This window comes from Brassica napus, chromosome C9 (genome assembly GCF_020379485.1).
Source record: "Brassica napus cultivar Da-Ae chromosome C9, Da-Ae, whole genome shotgun sequence".
Classification (NCBI taxonomy): Eukaryota; Viridiplantae; Streptophyta; class Magnoliopsida; order Brassicales; family Brassicaceae; genus Brassica; species Brassica napus.
The window spans coordinates 32,420,345-32,437,633 of NC_063452.1; the positions used below are offsets into that span (position 1 = coordinate 32,420,345).

Genomic DNA, 17,289 nt, shown 5'->3' on the forward strand with positions numbered 1-17,289 from the left:
TGGATACTGGGTTGCTCAAAATCTATTGAAGCAAGAAGAGGAAAAAGAAATATTGGAGCCAAGTATCACTAAACTCCAGGCCTTTGCTTGGAAGTTGCAAGCGCCAAGGAAGATGTGCCATCTTGTATGGCAATTGATAATGGGTCAGGTAGCAGTAACGAGGAATCTAGCAAGGCGTAATATGAGGTGCAATAATTATTGCCCAAGGTGTGGGGAAATAGAGGAATCTGTAACCCATGCAATATTTGAATGCCCTCCAGCATTGCAAGTATGGTCTTTATCGGCAACTCCTACAAGTCCACGTATATTCCCAGTGGCAAGCGTCTACACAAACATGGACTATCTTTTCTGGAGGAAAAATAATATCATTGCACCAGATCAAGACAGGGATCCTTATCTCTGGATAATATGGTATATTTGGAAGGCTCATAATGATAAGCTTTTCAGGGGTATAAACAGAGATCCTTTGGAACTCGTTCAATATGCAGAGAGTGAATGCCAAGCCTGGTTTAATGCAAATGAGATGATACCGCCACAAGTACAGGCCAGTAATAATGAGGAAAACCAAGTCTTAAGCTTGGGTAATATCTGTCTATTAGACGGATCCTGGAAAGCTTCTGAACGTTTTAGTGGATGTGGATGGGTCTGGATGGATAGTAGGGAGAACATAAAACTTATGGGAACACGGAACTTCACTCGATGTGAATCAGCGTTGCATTCGGAGGTAGAAGCGCTGCGATGGGCGATGGAGAATATGCTTCAACACTCGCCGTGACAGAGCTTTGGAACAGACTGCAAGGAGATGATTGCAATGCTAAATGACCCCCAGGAGTGGCCAAGTTTTGCGACAGAACTGGAGAAGATAGAGACGTTGAAGATTTGTTTTCCGGACTTCAAAATTAACCATGTGCCAAGAGTGCGCAATCAGCTATCTGATTTTTTAGCTAAGACTACTAGAAACTTTCGTAGGGAGTTACATTTCATTGGTTGTTCTATTCCGGTCTGGTTACCCAGACCACCTCAAGCTTGAGTAATAGAATGGCCGTTTGACGTCAAAAAAAAAAAAAAAAAAAAAAAAAAAAAACAATAGCATGTAAGATAGCTGGGGCAGACATAGCGGTTTCAATAACGCTACCAAAAGCATATAATAGCTGTTTTCTAACGCTAAGAATGGGCTTTTTTTTTGTAGTGTTAATTTCTTCTTCAGTAGTTGGTCTTACTAAATCATCATTCATATCCTGAGTAACCCGCTGTTTAAACCCCATGAAAACTTCAGTATAGAGATCCAAGTCAACCTCGTCAGGCGCATATAACTTCTGAAAATATGTTGTAGCAACATCTGAGACTTCTTTATGGCCTTTACGTATAACTCCATGATCGTCCTGAATGGAGCCAGTTGTGTTCCTGACCCATCTAGCTTTAGTAACTGCATGGAAATAGCGTGTATTTCTATCCCCTGACCGTAGCCACATTATTCTGCTCTTCTGCTTCCAATAAATCTCGTCCTCTAAATATGCTTGATTTAAATCATCTTTAATCGCATTTTTTTCCGCTGTAGAAAAATCATTAGAGATGAAAGCCTTATCCAGCTTACTCCTAAGAAAGCCTATTCTTTCCTCGGCATTATACATGTTGAGTCTTTTCAATTGAGAGATATGTTGTCTCCATCTGCCGATTCTTTGTGTTAGCGGTATACTTACTGTTGGACCATAAATTTGTCACAAAGTCTCATGTCATTATTAAGAGTCAAAAGACGACAACAAAAGTTAGTTACTGATCTCCCTATATCTCGGACTCATGCGGATCTAAGAAGAGGTCAAAGACCGAATATTAGGGAGCACGTGCAACCAACTTACGAGCTTGACAGAGACTAATTGCTTCTATAAAAGACAAAGTTGTTACTCTTGTAAAGGGGATCTCTCTCACGAACGTGAAACCAGAAAAGAAACCATTAACTATTCTCATCAACATAAAATCAAAGCCTCCGCTTGATAGAGAGGAAGAGACAAGAGCTCACCAAGCTCGAGCTGAGATCATAGATGATGTCCTCACTTCTCAAAGGAAAGAGAGCACGAGCTCCAAAAGATCAAGAAGAAAGACCAAGAATGTTACAAGCATATGACGATCACTCATATCGTTTGACTGGAAGAAAAGATATTTAATTATGTTCACTTATTACACGGACTGAAGACGACGTTTCCGTATGCGAGGAGGAACGAGCTCGTTATGAGCCCAAATAAGGATACGACCTTTCTACACATGGTGTTTGAGCTAACGAGGTCATGATCTCTGTAAATAAGTCTTTAGACTTAATTATCTGAACCTGAGCTGACGTCTTCAGAACGATGAAGCAGCCGTCTTGCTCGAGACCGATGAAACTGACATCTCTTTCGAGATGATGATAATCGAACTACGTTTAAACTTGATCCCTTAACGGATACGTAAGCAGCTCGGCATCGAGTTCAGTCACGATCCTTCTCTCTCCCGATATCTCTATGCTGTTCGGCATACTAATAGAGTCCATTTTTTCTACTTATACCTGATTACATCGTTGTGTTCTGAGGATATCATTGCCCATGTTATTTCTTCCCTAATTGTTTTCACTCAAACACTACAAAATACTTAGTGTAGATTTTAGGATCTACACTTACTAGTTGAGCTTGTCCCATTCCACACCATCCTCGTCGAACTGAGTCTTGAAAACCGTCTTTGTTAAACATACGGTTATCATATTTGAAAAATGTTCTAGGTATCTCTCTCTCTGCTGACATGAATGTGACCATTGGACGATGATCAGATTCCCCTATTTCAAGATACTCTGTATGGGAAGATGGATATAGATCAAACCATCTATTGTTCGCCATCGTACGATCCAAGCAACATCTAACAAGATGGTTTCCTCTTTGACCAGCCCATGAAAAGCGATCTCCCACAGACTGAAGATTAGTAAAATCATAGACTCGCTTAATTAGGGTGACCATAAACAAACGACAAGCAGTTTTCCGTCCTCCGCCGTAGCCGTCGGTAAGCCTCCGCCGTCGCCGCCGGTGACTGTTACTGGTGACTCGGCGGAGGTGGTGACTAGCTCAACTGGCCGAGTCAACTAAGCGAGTCAACTCGGTTGACTCCGTAAACCTGTTGGTTAACTGGTTTGACCAGTTTAAATTAAATTCTGTTACGGTAAACGGTCGGTTATGTCAAATTGATTTATGGTCAAGAGGTGATCGGGTTGATCTTTGACCAGCGAGTTGACTCCGTTTTGTAAACTTTGAACAACAAACCCGTTTTTAACGTTTGAAGGGCTTTCTAACTCAGAATTTCACCCTGATTTCAGATTTGGAGTCTATTGAGCAGCTGGAGTTCATAGATGTGAATTTTGAAAGGGCTGAAACGTGTGCTACATGTTCTCGGAAGAGACTTTGATTTCTGATTTGAAAAAGTATGTCTTGCACATATGATCCTGATATTCTAGTTTCTGTTTTGAGTGTCCAGGATAAACAGTTTCAGTATCAAAGAAGTGTAAGGAACAAAATAAGGAACAAAAGCATAGACCATTTATCAGCCTGAGGTTTCGAGATGCATGTACTCAAGGAAAATGGCATAAAACTCCAAGAAAGTTTCTTTCCAAAATTTTCCTTCACTAAATTTACATGTTCTTTAGATTTTTTTCGCCTGATTCATTCCTTATGATACATGTAAATGGATTTGAGGTCAAATCCTTTTCAAGAGGGAGGGAATGAATTGCCCTGGGTAGCGCACCGGCCAAAACAGACATGCATGGCTTGATCATGGGAAAGCAGTAAAGACATATGTTCATTGTTTGACTCATATCTTACAAACCACGAGAATTCTACGCATGAAATAACTTGGAGAATGTTCTCAACTCAATTATGGAGCTCCCCGAAGAAGAATCAGATAAAACAGAGTTGATATGTGACAGTGATGCCATTTACAAATCAGGAGGTCTTCAGTTCTCCCGAATTCGGACCACCCGAGAAGCTGGAAATAGCTAACCGTTTTTTGATGAACCCACGACCAATTCAATCCATGCCAAAGGGATTATTACTATCATTGGCCTAGTATGAAAATAGTTGTAGCTACATTGCATAACAACGTCAGACTTGTTAGATGGTTTATCTGAGAATCAGGTACCTACCAGATTATTGTTGAAAATGTCCAAAGCGGAAATGAGGCCTAGTGATTATGGACATTGTTTTTTGGATTGTCAATCACCACATGTGGGATGGATACCATCTGGGTGATTGTGATATATTCACCAAGTTATCTCATTTCCTAGTAACTTAGAAGACAATCAGAGATAATCAGTTGTGGCTGCATGGAGTTTCTATCAGCAATGGATCGGATCGGGATATAAAGTTTACATCTGCGTTTTGGGGAGTCTTTCAGAAGGTGCTTGGGACAAAAGTCCATATGAGTACAACTTATCACCCGCAGACAGATGGGCAGTCATAGAGGACTATTCAGAATTTAGAGGATATGCTATGGGATTGTGTTGTATAGTGGGAATGAAGTAGAGAAAGCGTCTACCTCTTGCGGAGTTTCTACATCAACAACTATCATTCAATTATCGAGATGGCACCATATGAGATTCTTTATGGTAGGCATTTTCATACACCACTTTGTTAGACAAAAGTGGGGGAGTGACGTGAGAAAGAACCATCAATGGTTCAAGAGACGGTAGAGCAAATGGACATGCTCAAAGTTTGTCTTTAGGAAGCACATGACCGTCAGAAGAGTTATGCAGATTCGCGTCGTAAAGATTTGGAGTTACATATGGGCGATCTAGTATACCTGAAAATAAGGACATTTCAAGGACGATCTAAGACTTAGAAGCTAAAGCAGCTTAAACCAAGGTACATGGGATTGTATCCTTCGGTGGAGCGGATTGAAGCAGTTGCTTGCAGTTGTTTTATCAGCAGAGTATCAGATTTCCACGAGGTGGTTCAATTCAACACCATTCCTAGAATAAGTTCTAAGGGTCATTGCAATCAATCAATGCGATTAAGTTATGGTATGAATGCAACAAGGCCACACGGCCACGAGTATGATCAAGTCTAGAACAGTTTAACCTAATATGTAGTTTCAGATTTCAATTTTAAAATAATCTAAACTAGGTCATTAGGGTTTTAGTTTAAACAAGCCAAACAATCAGATTCGAGTTTGAACAATCCTAACAATAGTTCTAGGTGATCAAATCAACCAATCAATGTTCAATTTCAAACAATCAAAATCGATTTTCAGAATTAGTGTTTTAGTGTTTCGATTTTATTAACAAGCAATTTCAATTTCATGATGATCAAATTCAATCTCAATCAATCAGTTTTAATTAATCAATAGTTTTCGAATTAGGGTTTAGGGATTTCGAAAATTTGATCTTAGATCAAAGGGATTTGATTTGAGATTCAAAACCTTTAAGGTTCTGATTTTAATTGATCAATGGATCAATCTCAATTTTTAGGGTTTGGGTATCGAACTTATAGAGCTTCGATTTACTCGCTTAGGGATTGATCTATTATCCTATGGCTTTCATCTTAGAGATTATATTTTAGGGTTTCATTCTTTACAATAAACCAAATTCGATTCATTAAGTTCTTAGAATTCGAAATACCTTTAGTTTAGTTGTTTGTAGAAACTGGACCACCAAGAATGAACCTCGAGCTTAGACACGATCGGGACGCGAGCTGCTTCTATCGGATCGCGAGTGGCTCTGATGCGAACAGGAGCTATTGCTGTCGGATCGTGAGCTGTCCTTGATGTAGGATGGAGCTGAGTTCGTCTAGGATCAGGAACGCCTTGGGGCTGGAGCTGATCAGGTGGACACAAGCTGGAACGGAGTCGCGAACGGATTAGGGTTCGTCAGTATCGTCGTGTTTGGATTAGGGTTCCAAAACAAATCGGCGCGCACTGTATCTGTGCGTGAGGGCGCGTCGGGGGTCAGATCGACAAACGGTTTGTACTGACTGATTTGTCTCGGGCAGGGCTCCGATTTGATATCTTGATAGTATTATGGGTCCTCACGGTTTGGGAGAACGGCCTCTTCGAAGTTCCGAGGCAGATTCTTTTTCATTTAGGGTTTTAGGGTTTTAGCGATTTGGTTTTAGGCTCAGGGTGTTAGAAGCTATTGTGCTGATAACGTGTTGTAAACTTAAGGATTTAGAACTGTAACTTTCTGTATATTATTAATGATTAAGTGTTCCCTTTATATAGGGGTTACAAGAGAGATAAATGGAAATACAATAAAAGTAAATATTACAAATCATAAAAATAAACGAATTAGGAAATAGGCAAGTTTTAGCCGCCTCTCTCTCCTCTCCAAGTCTCGCGGCCGCCTCTCTCTCTCTAGGATTGGGCTGTCTCTCTCTCTAAATGGATGGGCCGGTTATGGACCGGAACAGTTATGGACTGGGCCGGTTATGGACATCCACCAATTGATTTATAACAAATTGTTATTAATATAATTTTAAGTGTTCTAATTGATTCCCATTCACCCCATTATACTTAAAAAAAAAATTGGTCGAATTCTCTGTAAACTTATACTATAAAAACTTATATACTATATAATGTATTCACCCCCATTACTGCTTAACGTGTAACTGATTCTGATTTGACACATAATATATATATATAGTAATCGTTGGATTCACTCCATAGAGTGAACCTATAAGTTTAACAACTAATAGTATTTTGTTATTTAATATTCAGTATTTTTTTAAAAATGAAACAAAATATTGTGAATGTTATGAATCATGAAGTGGATGGTCCATAACATAGACCATACAAGTTCAAGACTAGAGTCCATTGGAGGTTTACATCCAGCCACATGGAAGACCCATTCAACCTTAGTCTTTATGAGTTTGACCATGTCATTATGTAGAGTATTTTTGTAATCAATTCTCCATTTGACTCCACCTTGTATGAACCACTATATATAGTGGTGTAAGCAATAAGAAATATACAACACATTCTCACAAACTTTCTCTCAAATCTTAACACGTTATCAGCACGAAGCTCTCTCCACCTGAGCAAGCTCTCCGCCGGCGACCTCCTCTCCTCCGGCCAGCCCCACGCCGGCCACTTCTCCAGCTCTCTCCACTATCCGGGGATCATCTTCCTCTCTCTCTTAAGGTGGTCCATTCAGAATCCTTGTGGTGAAAAGGTAAAATAATCTAACCCTAAAATCTAAGAACACCACATATCTGAATTTTGATTATAAAGATCTATATGAATCTGAATTTTATATGAATCCTAAAACTTATAAAACAATAGAAATCTATAGATATTATAAAAGAGAAAAATCTGTAGATCTAAAATCATCTCAAATATTAATCTTCAATCCATGATCTATATGAATCATGATTCTAAGAACCTTTTGAATCATAAACAAAATTATTGAAAGATTGCAAATCCCCTTAGCTAAAAGCCATTCATAAAATCGGCTGCTCCTCTCTCCTTTTGTCATCCATGTTTCCGGATTTGATGAAAGATTAAAAAAAAAAAAAAAAAAACCCATGATTCAATCCATTGATTGACCTAATTACCAGATGTGAAATCATGAATGTATAATCTGGCCTAATCAAAAACCCCATCAAAATCCTCAACCGAAACTGATGTGATGTTTGCCAAATAAAATCGGCCATTACACACATCAAACTTTTTCTCTTGCTTGGTTTCACAAACAGCAAAATCCAATATCCAAAATTCAAAAAAAATAAAAACATAAAAAAATAATAAATTAATAAAACAATCATGATCACCCTAAAGCGAAAATCGTTTTTGATCCTTTGTGATCAGTCAAAATCAGAATAAATGAAATATTAAAACCCATAAATGAAAATCTTTGACCATTGATGTCTGATTTTGAAAACTGAAATTTTTTTTTGAAAAACTTTTATGATTGTTTAAATGAAAATCTTTGACTAAAGTAAATATTTATTTCAAATATTATAAACTATAATCAAGTTTTTAAAATTAGTATATCATATAATAAATTTTAAATACTTGTTTTGAAAACATTTGATTATAAAGTTATCATTTGATCACATAGTTAGTATTAAAACCAACCTTGAAATCGATTTTTATGATTGAATTTTACTAGTGATGATTGAAAAATATAAAAACATTTCAGACATTCAAAATCCCCATTGATCATCTTATTATGAATCCTTATCCCTTTATGGATTATTTGATTCAGATGTCGAAAATTTTCAATCTTGAGTATGCTGCCCTCAATCTCTCCGGAGACAATTACCTTCAATGGGCACTTGACACCAAGATCATCTTGAAATCCAAAAACCTTAGTGCTTGTATCACTGATGGCAATGAGTCATCTGAGAAGGATAGATACAGTGCGATCTTAATCATACGCCATCACCTTGCTGAAAGTCTCAAAGACCAATACCTCACTGTTGAGAATCCTCTGGAACTTTGGACAGAACTGAAATCCAGATATGATCACCAGAGGACGGTGCTCTTACCAAAGGCCCTATATGATTAGAGGAACCTAAGGATCCAAGACTTTAAGTCTGTGGATGAGTATAACTCGGCTCTATTCAAGATAGTCCCAAAGTTGAAACTTTGTGGAGAGACTATCACTGATGCTGACATGTTAGAGAAGACATTCTCTACATTCCACACAAGCAATGTTTTGCTTCAGCAACAATACCGAGAAAAGGGTTTCTCCACCTATGCAAATTTGATCTCTTGTTTGTTGCTGGCTGAGCAAAACAATGAGTTACCCATGAGGAATAGTGACATGAGGCCTCCTGGTGCTAAGGCATTACCTGAGGCACATGAGGCCATAGAGCCAAAAGATGAGTCTCCAAAGAAAGAGTCAAACCATGGCCGTATGAGAGGCTGTGGAAGATGGCAAGGTCGTAACCGTGGGTTTCAACCACGTGACCATTGGTTTCAACCACGTGACCGTGGGTTTCAACCACGTGAACACCTTGGTCATAGCCGAAGCCGAGGATATGGCCGAGGTAATGGCCGAGGGTATCAACCTAGCCGTGGATATAAGTCCGACTTCAAGACCCATGGCTCGACCAAATCTTCTTGCCATCGGTGTGGGATGACCAATCATTGGGCCAACCGATGCAAAACTCCCAGTCATCTTGTTAAACTCTACCAGGAGAGCATAAAGGGAAAGAACCCTGTGGCCCATTGGGTCCATCATGATGATGAGAATGATCTCGACCATGAGGATGTTCAAGCCCATGACAATGATGATCAGACTGAATTTGAGACTTCAGATATCCTTAAAGAGGCCAATTAAGATTTCGACATCATGTTGCTTTTGTCTTTGCATTTCCCTTTGGCTTTATGTTTTTGTTCTACTACTTTGAAATAAAGTTCTATCTATGAAATAAATTTGATTTTATATATCCAGTTAAACTTCCTAAGAACATTTAAACAAAGCCAAATAAAACATTCTTATACTTAAGAAATATCTAAGATGATGATCCTTGTCTATTTTTCAGAAATGAAAGAAGACAAGAACATGCTAGTGGTGGATAGTGGATCAAGCCACACTATATTAAAAGACAAAAGATATTTTGTTAACCTCACCCTAAGAAGTGCCAATATCAATACTATAGCAGGCACAGCCAGTCTTATTGAAGGCAAAGTGGTCGAATGTGGTATAATCGTTTAAGCCAATACCTTGCCAAAGTAGGCTATAAGAACGACCCTATCAGTCCATGTATCTTTATAAAGAAGTTTGCAAACAATGGATTTGTTATCATTGCAGTGTATGTTGATGATTTGAACATCATTGGAACCTCTGGGGAAATCGCCCAAACAGTTGAATATCTCAAGAAAGAGTTTGAAATGAAAGACCTAGGTAAAACCAAAGTCTGTTTGGGGTTGCAACTTGAGTACATGAAAGGAGGAATCCTTGTGCATCAAATGGCATATACTGAAAAAGTACTCAAGAGATTTTATATGGACCAGGCTCACCCATTGACCAGCCCAATGGTAGTGAGGTCCCTTGATTTGGACACGGACCCATTCGGTCCTAAGAAGGACGATGAGGATGTCCTGGGTTTAGAAGTGCCATACCTCAGTGCCATAGGAGCATTAATGTATTTGGCTAGCCACACTAGACCAGATATATGTTTTGCCGTAAACCTCCTATCAAGATTTAGTTCTTGTCCGACCCAAAGGCACTGGAACGGAATTAAACATATCCTACGTTACCTACAAGGAACTAAGGATTTGGGTTTATTTTATACCAATGAAACCAAAGATGGTTTGGTAGGCTTTGCAGATGCAGGCTACTTATCTGATCCACACCATGGTCGGTCCCAAACTGGTTATGTGTTCACTCATGGTGGTACTGCTATTTCATGGTGTTCCATGAAACAAACTATAGCAGCCACTTCATCTAATCACTCAAAAAATCTTGCCATGCATGAGGCAAGTCGTGAGTGTGTATGGTTGAGGTCTATGACCCAACACATCCGATCAGATAGTGGAATGGTCAAGGACAATGGTCCGACAATCATATATGAAGATAATGCTGCTTGCATTGCTCAACTCAAAGACGGGTATATCAAAGGTGACCGAACCAAACATATTCTACCCAATTTCTTCTTTACTCATGAGTTGCAGAAAGCTGGAGAGGTCAACGTCCTTCAGATCCGGTCTAGTGAGAACTCAGCCGACCTCTTCACCAAGTCATTGCCCACCAGCACATTCAGGAAGCTCACGTAGCAGATTGGCATGCAAAGACTCAAGGACCTTCAGTGATGTCCAAATTAGGGGGAGTAATGTGTGTTGTACTCTTTTTCCTTTCTCTGGTTTCCCTTTTACCACATTGGGTTTTGGGTTTTCCGGAGGAGGTTTTAATGAGGCAACATTAGCATGTTACAAGCCCTATATGGTTATGGCATCCAAGGGGGTGTGTTATGAATCATGAAGTGGATGGTCCATAACCTAAACCATACAAGTTCAAGACTAGAGTCCATTGGAAGTTTACATCCAGCCACATGGAAGACCCATTCAACCTTAGTCTTTATGAGTTTGACCATGTCATTATGTAGAGTGTCTTTGTAATCAATTCTCCCTTTGACTCCACCTTGTATGAACCACTATATATAGTGTGGTGTAAGCAATAAGAAATATACAACACATTCTCACAAACTTTCTCTCAAATTTTAACAGTGAATTTGTATTATATTTTTAAAATCAAAAACTAAAAGAAAAGTATTAGTTGCAAAAAAAAAGAATTTTTTCAAATATTTTTAACGCCCTCAGCAAACACACTGAACTATAAACCCTAAATCATACACCCTCAACCTTTGGGTAAACCATAAAATTTTGGATTAATCAAAAACACTAAACATAAAAACACTAAGCTCTTAATCATAACCCCTAAACTCTTGGATAAATCTTAAACCCTAGGGTTTAATATTTTGTCAACGGCGTTAAAAATATTTTAAAAAACTATCTTTTTTCAGCAACTATTATTATTTTTTATTTATTTTTATCTAAGGGATTAGGGGTTTGGATTAATGGTTTAGGATTTTTAAGATTTAGTATTTAGTGTTTTTGATTTAGGGTTTAAGATTTATTCAAGGGTTTACGGTTTATCCAAAGATTTAGGATTTAGTGTTTTGTTGACGTACGGGATTAAAAATATTTTTAAAAAATTCTTTTTTTTGTAACTATTACTATTTTTTATATATTTTTACTTTTTATTTTAAAAACAAATACAACTTGACAATATTCTTTTTTTAAAAAGCTACAGATATGAAATAACAAATTTCTATTAGTTGATGAATATGTAGGTTCACCCTAAAGTGCTCGAGAATAACTCAGATATGGTTAAATGTAGGCTTACACATTTCAGGGTAATGTGTTTACAGACAAACTGAATAAAAATGAATAACTAACTTGATACAGAGGACCAACTAAAACAAAGCAGTCACATAAGAACCTTATCATCACGGTTGTTTTTGGTTTATTATATGATTTATATTTGGTGTTCATATTTTCATATAAAAATGAGGCCATTGACCACATATTTATTTAATTTATTATAATTGCCACACATATTAATAATATGGAGGATATATATAGAAAATATGTAATATTATAAGTAGGGAACTATATATCTAGCATATTATAAAGTCGGCAATAAAGCAAACTTAGCTCAAGGTATTTTTTTTTCTCTATGAAATTTCGGTAACCATACAGTGAAGCTTCTCTTACTTGGTCAAAAACTAAATTTAAAGCTTCCTTATTTGGATCAATGAATATGAATTCACACAAGTTTGTCAACATTAATTGAATCTTTATATATGGAAATATATGAATATATTGTTAACATTTTCTAGTAAAGAGATCTTACAGCAAACACATCAATCGTGTTTCTCTACCTACCGGAACCACCCAGAGGTACGAAGATATGAAGTGTTACTATCATTGGCCTAGTATGAAAACAGTAGTAGCTACATTGCGTAACAACGTCAGACTTGTTAGATGGTTTATCTGAGGATCAGGTAGGTACCTACCAGATTATTGTTGAAAATGTCCAAAGCGGAAATGAGGCCTAGTGATTATGGACATTGTTTTTGGATTGCCAATCACCACATGTGGGATGGATACCATCTGGGTGATTGTGATATATTCACCAAGTTATCTTATTTCCTAGTAATTTAGAAGACAATCAGAGATAATCAGTTGTGGCTGCATGGAGTTTCTATCAGCAATGTATCGGATCAGGATATAAAGTTTACATCTGCGTTTTGGGGAGCCTTTCAGAAGGCGCTTGGGACAAAAGTCCATATGAGTACAACTTATCACCCACAGACAGATGGGCAGTCATAGATGACTATTCAGACTTTAGAGGATATGCTATGGGAATGGGTTGTATAGTGGGAATGAAGTTGGGAAAGTGTCTACATCAACAACTATCATTCAAGTATCGAGATGGCACCATATGAGATTCTTTATGGTAGGCGTTGTCATACACCACTTTGTTGGACAAAAGTGGGGGAGCGACGTGAGAAAGAACCATCAATGGTTCAAGAGACGGTAGAGCAAATGGACATGCTCAAAGTTCGTCTTTAGGAAACCCGTGACCGTCAGAAGAGTTATGCAGATTAGCGTCGTAAAGATTTTGAGTTACATATGGGCGATCTAGTATACCTGAAAATAAGGACATTTCAAGGAGGATGTAAGACTCAGAAGCTAAAGCAGCTTAAACCAAGGTACATGGGATTGTATCCTTCGGTGGAGCCGATTGGAGCATTAGCTTGCAGTTGTTTTATCTGCAGTTATTTTATCAGCAGTGTGTCAGATTTCCACGAGGTGTTTCATGTGTCAGCGTTGAGAAAAGTTGAGGGAGAACCAGAGTTTATTTTTCAGTAGACGTCAAATCACCGCAGGGAAATTGTATGCAACTTATCAGCTATTGGAGATTATGGATCATCAAGTGAAAACCATACGGGGAATGTCCACCGTGCTTGTCAGAATCGATGGGAGAGACATGGGATTCAAGAAGAGGCTTCAGAGACACAACTTGATTATTCAGAGCTTTGTTGCGATGAATTGGACAGTTAGCCGATAACTTGAATTCAGGGACGTAATCATTGTTAGTGGGGGAGAATATTAATGATCCGATTCCGGTCACGGAACTCGTTAGCCGGCTAAGGCCCAAGCAATATCCGAAGGTCCAAGATGTTTGTCTATAAATACCCATCTCCATCAGCTTATTTCCTGCTAAACAAAAAGATTAGAAGTTAAAAGAAAAAGAGAGAGTTCAAGAAGAAGAAAATGTGAAACCTTTGTAACTGAACCACCGGAGCTTTCTCCCACGACCACCACACCCTGAGACGTCACCAAGCTTGTCAACACTGTTTGCCGCTGTGGTAACCCGGAACCGCCGCCTCCTTAGCTTCAGTTTCGGATCGTTCAGTAAATCGGTGATATGTTCCTAACCGTTGATAATTTCGTGCATGCAAAGCCACCAGAATGTTCCTCTTGTCGAGACGAAGCCGTAGACATGGACCACGTCACAATCGGAGCTCAGACGAAACCGTACGCGCCTCCGCAAATTTTGCTGTCCCAGCGCGTGTCGTCCATGCACCATGCCAGAAATCGTCGCCGCCGCCGCCAGACTGCTGCTGGATCACCAACTCGCCGTCGCTGTGCTCGGCCATCGCCGTCGGTAAGCCTCCGCTGTCACTGCCAGTGACCGTTACCGGTGACTCGCCGGTGACTCGGTCAACTCGGCCGAGTCTACTCAGCGAGTCAACTGGTAAACCGGTTGGTTAATTGGTTTGACTGTTTTAAATTAATTTCGGTTAGGTTAGGTTAAACCGATTGGTTATGCCAAATTGATTTCTCATCAAGGGTTGATCTTTGACCAGCGAGTTGACTTTTCCGTAATCCTTGACCATACCCGTTTTTAACCGTTCGAATGGCATTTTGACACATAATTTCGCCTTGATTTCAGATTTGGAATCTACTTGAGCACTTGGAGTTCATAGATACCTCTTTTCCATATTGCTAAGGTGAGGGTCTATTCCCGAACTTCTCGTACACGGCTTAGGACCTCAAATAAGTATAATTTATTTCTAATATGTTCAGTCTGCGTGAAATCGAGTCTGTCATTGCTTGTTTAGTTTTTTTAGACTCTTTGCTTAAAGCGGAACTAGGAAGTTAGGTGATTCAACATTGATTGCTTCACTTAATGTAATTTTTAGTTAGAATTGTTTGAGATGGATACAGAGACAGACATATGTATGTCGGATTGTATGAGAGGCTACGGCCAGTCAGTCGACCGGCTGTACCGTAGTCTGGTGTGGTCGATAAAGAGTCTGAGGGCAGTGACACCGAGCACTCTCTCGGCAGTGTGTTGTTGGCCTGTTAGTGGGCAGCGAGAATGCACCTCGCTAGGATCATTGTTTGTTGTTTCGGTACTTTAGATACCATGTTTGACATGTATTAGATTTAATTATATTTAATCAGAGTGCTTTGTCCAGGTCCATGGACTTCGGGGCAGCATCTCATACTTCATTGGTCGATTCCTTTGTCTCTCACCCCTCACTCTTCTCCATTATAGGTGAGATAAACAAGTATGTGATATTTGGACAGACTTGATGCTAGTGGAATTATTTTTGGATTTTTATTTGGGCTTTTGGTAAGCGTAGTTGGGTTTATGAGCTTTTATGTTATGGATATTGTTGGTGGCATATCTAGACAGGTGTCACATTGTGTATGATGACGCGTCGGGGATTGACACGCTATATTCCAGATAGGAAGTGACGGGTGTCTCAAGTTATTTCTGGGACAATCAAGGCTCAGAGTTATGGAGCCTATTTCCTGATGAGAGGCGAAAGCCAGGAAAATTTAGAATTGTTATTAATATAATTTTAAGTGTTCTAATAGATTCTCATTCACCCCATTATACTTTAAAAAAAAATTGGTCGAATTCTCTATAAACTTATACTAAAAAAACTTATATACTATATAATGTATTCACCCCCATTACTGCTTAACGTGTAACTGATTCTGATTTGACACATAATATATATATATACTAGGGTCGGCCCGGGCTACCGGGTTTGTAGTTTAAATTTATTTTCAAAAAAAGTTTGTTACAGTAAAATTTTTGTAAACTAATAATGTTGAAACTGTGATAATATATTTATTTTTAAAATAATTAATTTGTAAAAATTCTTTTAATTATTTTTTATTTAAAAGGAAGAAAAAAAATTATGTACGATACTATATATTAGTTTATTTTTATATATTTAATTAAATTATTTGATATCTAAAATGTGTGTTCAATTTGATGATTGAATGTAATTGTCTTTTATCTATAATTCAATGAAAATGTCAACTTATTGAAATAAAAAACAAATTAAAGATGAATTTCTTTTTTAAAAAATGAATTGTTTATGTTTATTCAAAAGTTATATATATAGTAGTTTTTTTTATTTTATTAAGATCATAAATTTATACAAAAATTCTAAATTTTATTATTATTATTTTATCGAATTAATTTATATTTCACATATGTCCAATTCAAGACCAGCAGAATTTATTAATTTTCGTGTTTAGTCATTTACCGAATATTAATTTATAGATTTTCTACTATATATATATATATATACATTATTTACTATTCATTATTTGTGTTGATATAATGAATCTAGATGAATTTGGTTGCTAAGCTAGGATATGATATGACGTGCTTTTGTGATTAAGATTTCTTAGATGTGGGTTGGAATATTGTAGAGGTGATGATTCTAAGTTTTAAATCATGTGAGTCCCTGCTGTTTTTAAAACCTCTTTCAGAGAGACTGCCTGTTTGTTTTGCTTGAGGACAAGCAAAAGGGTAAATCTGGGGGAGTTGATAGATTATGGATTTGACCCGTTTTCATCCATAGTTTATAGGTGTTTGTACTAATATTTATATTATTATAGAGTCTATTTATTATATTTATAAGATCAGGAATGTTTTAGAGATAAGTGATGATTTTGGAGCATTTTGGAGATATTTGGAACAAGCACCCGAGATGACCATCGAGATCGACAATCGGTCGATATTGGAGAGCTAGAATCGATCGATACACAAGTCATGGTATCGATCGATAGTGAAGCGCGCAGAAGCCCGTTTGGTCACAACCGACTTGAAGCCCAAGATTTCACTATTTTACAAGATTGCCCCTGATGTGTTTTATCCTAATTATAAAAGCTTTGCCGCCATGTTAGAGAAAAAGTGTGCTTTCTTTGTGTTTCATTGTTTTATTGATAGATAGGAGAGAAGATCCAAAGTTATAATTTGTGATTGGAACTCCATTGATATTTATTGTGGGAACCGAAATTCGCACTGTTGAATTCCGTTTAAATTAGGAAAGTAGGAGAACCCTAGTTTCCCAGAGGTCCTGGATATCTGCTAATACCACACGCTAAGCAATCAGAACACGAGATAACACCGATAAATTATATGAAATCGTAAAAAGATAGCAAAGAGAAGTCTTATTCTGAATTTGCGTATGAGCGTTTACAACAAGGTATAAGCCTGGGCTCGAGAGTTGTCGGCGAGATTCCTAGTTCTAACAACCCTAAGACGGCTAAACCTAATTTAGTCGCACCTCGAATAACAAAAACGGAAAGTTGCCTAATTGCCCTAAGTGCTAAGTTTGCTCTGAAAAAAGTCCACCCATGACTCTTGCCTAGGACTCCTTATATACTGGCTCCTAGGCCGGTTTACGCTTTTCCTCTTATGCCCTTAAGCCGTCATAGCATAAAAATGGA

At 38.0% G+C, this 17,289-nt stretch overlaps 1 protein-coding gene across 1 annotated transcript; it reads left to right on the forward strand.

Moving 5' to 3' along the window:
* The first annotated feature begins 8,212 nt into the window (after window positions 1-8,212).
* On the forward strand, window positions 8,213-9,292 carry LOC106442640. The gene is made up of 2 exons (XM_048767850.1): window positions 8,213-8,485; window positions 8,576-9,292. The coding sequence occupies exons 1-2, from the start codon at window positions 8,213-8,215 to the stop codon at window positions 9,290-9,292; spliced, it is 990 nt and encodes a 329-aa protein (XP_048623807.1).
* Window positions 9,293-17,289: the final 7,997 nt, after the last annotated feature.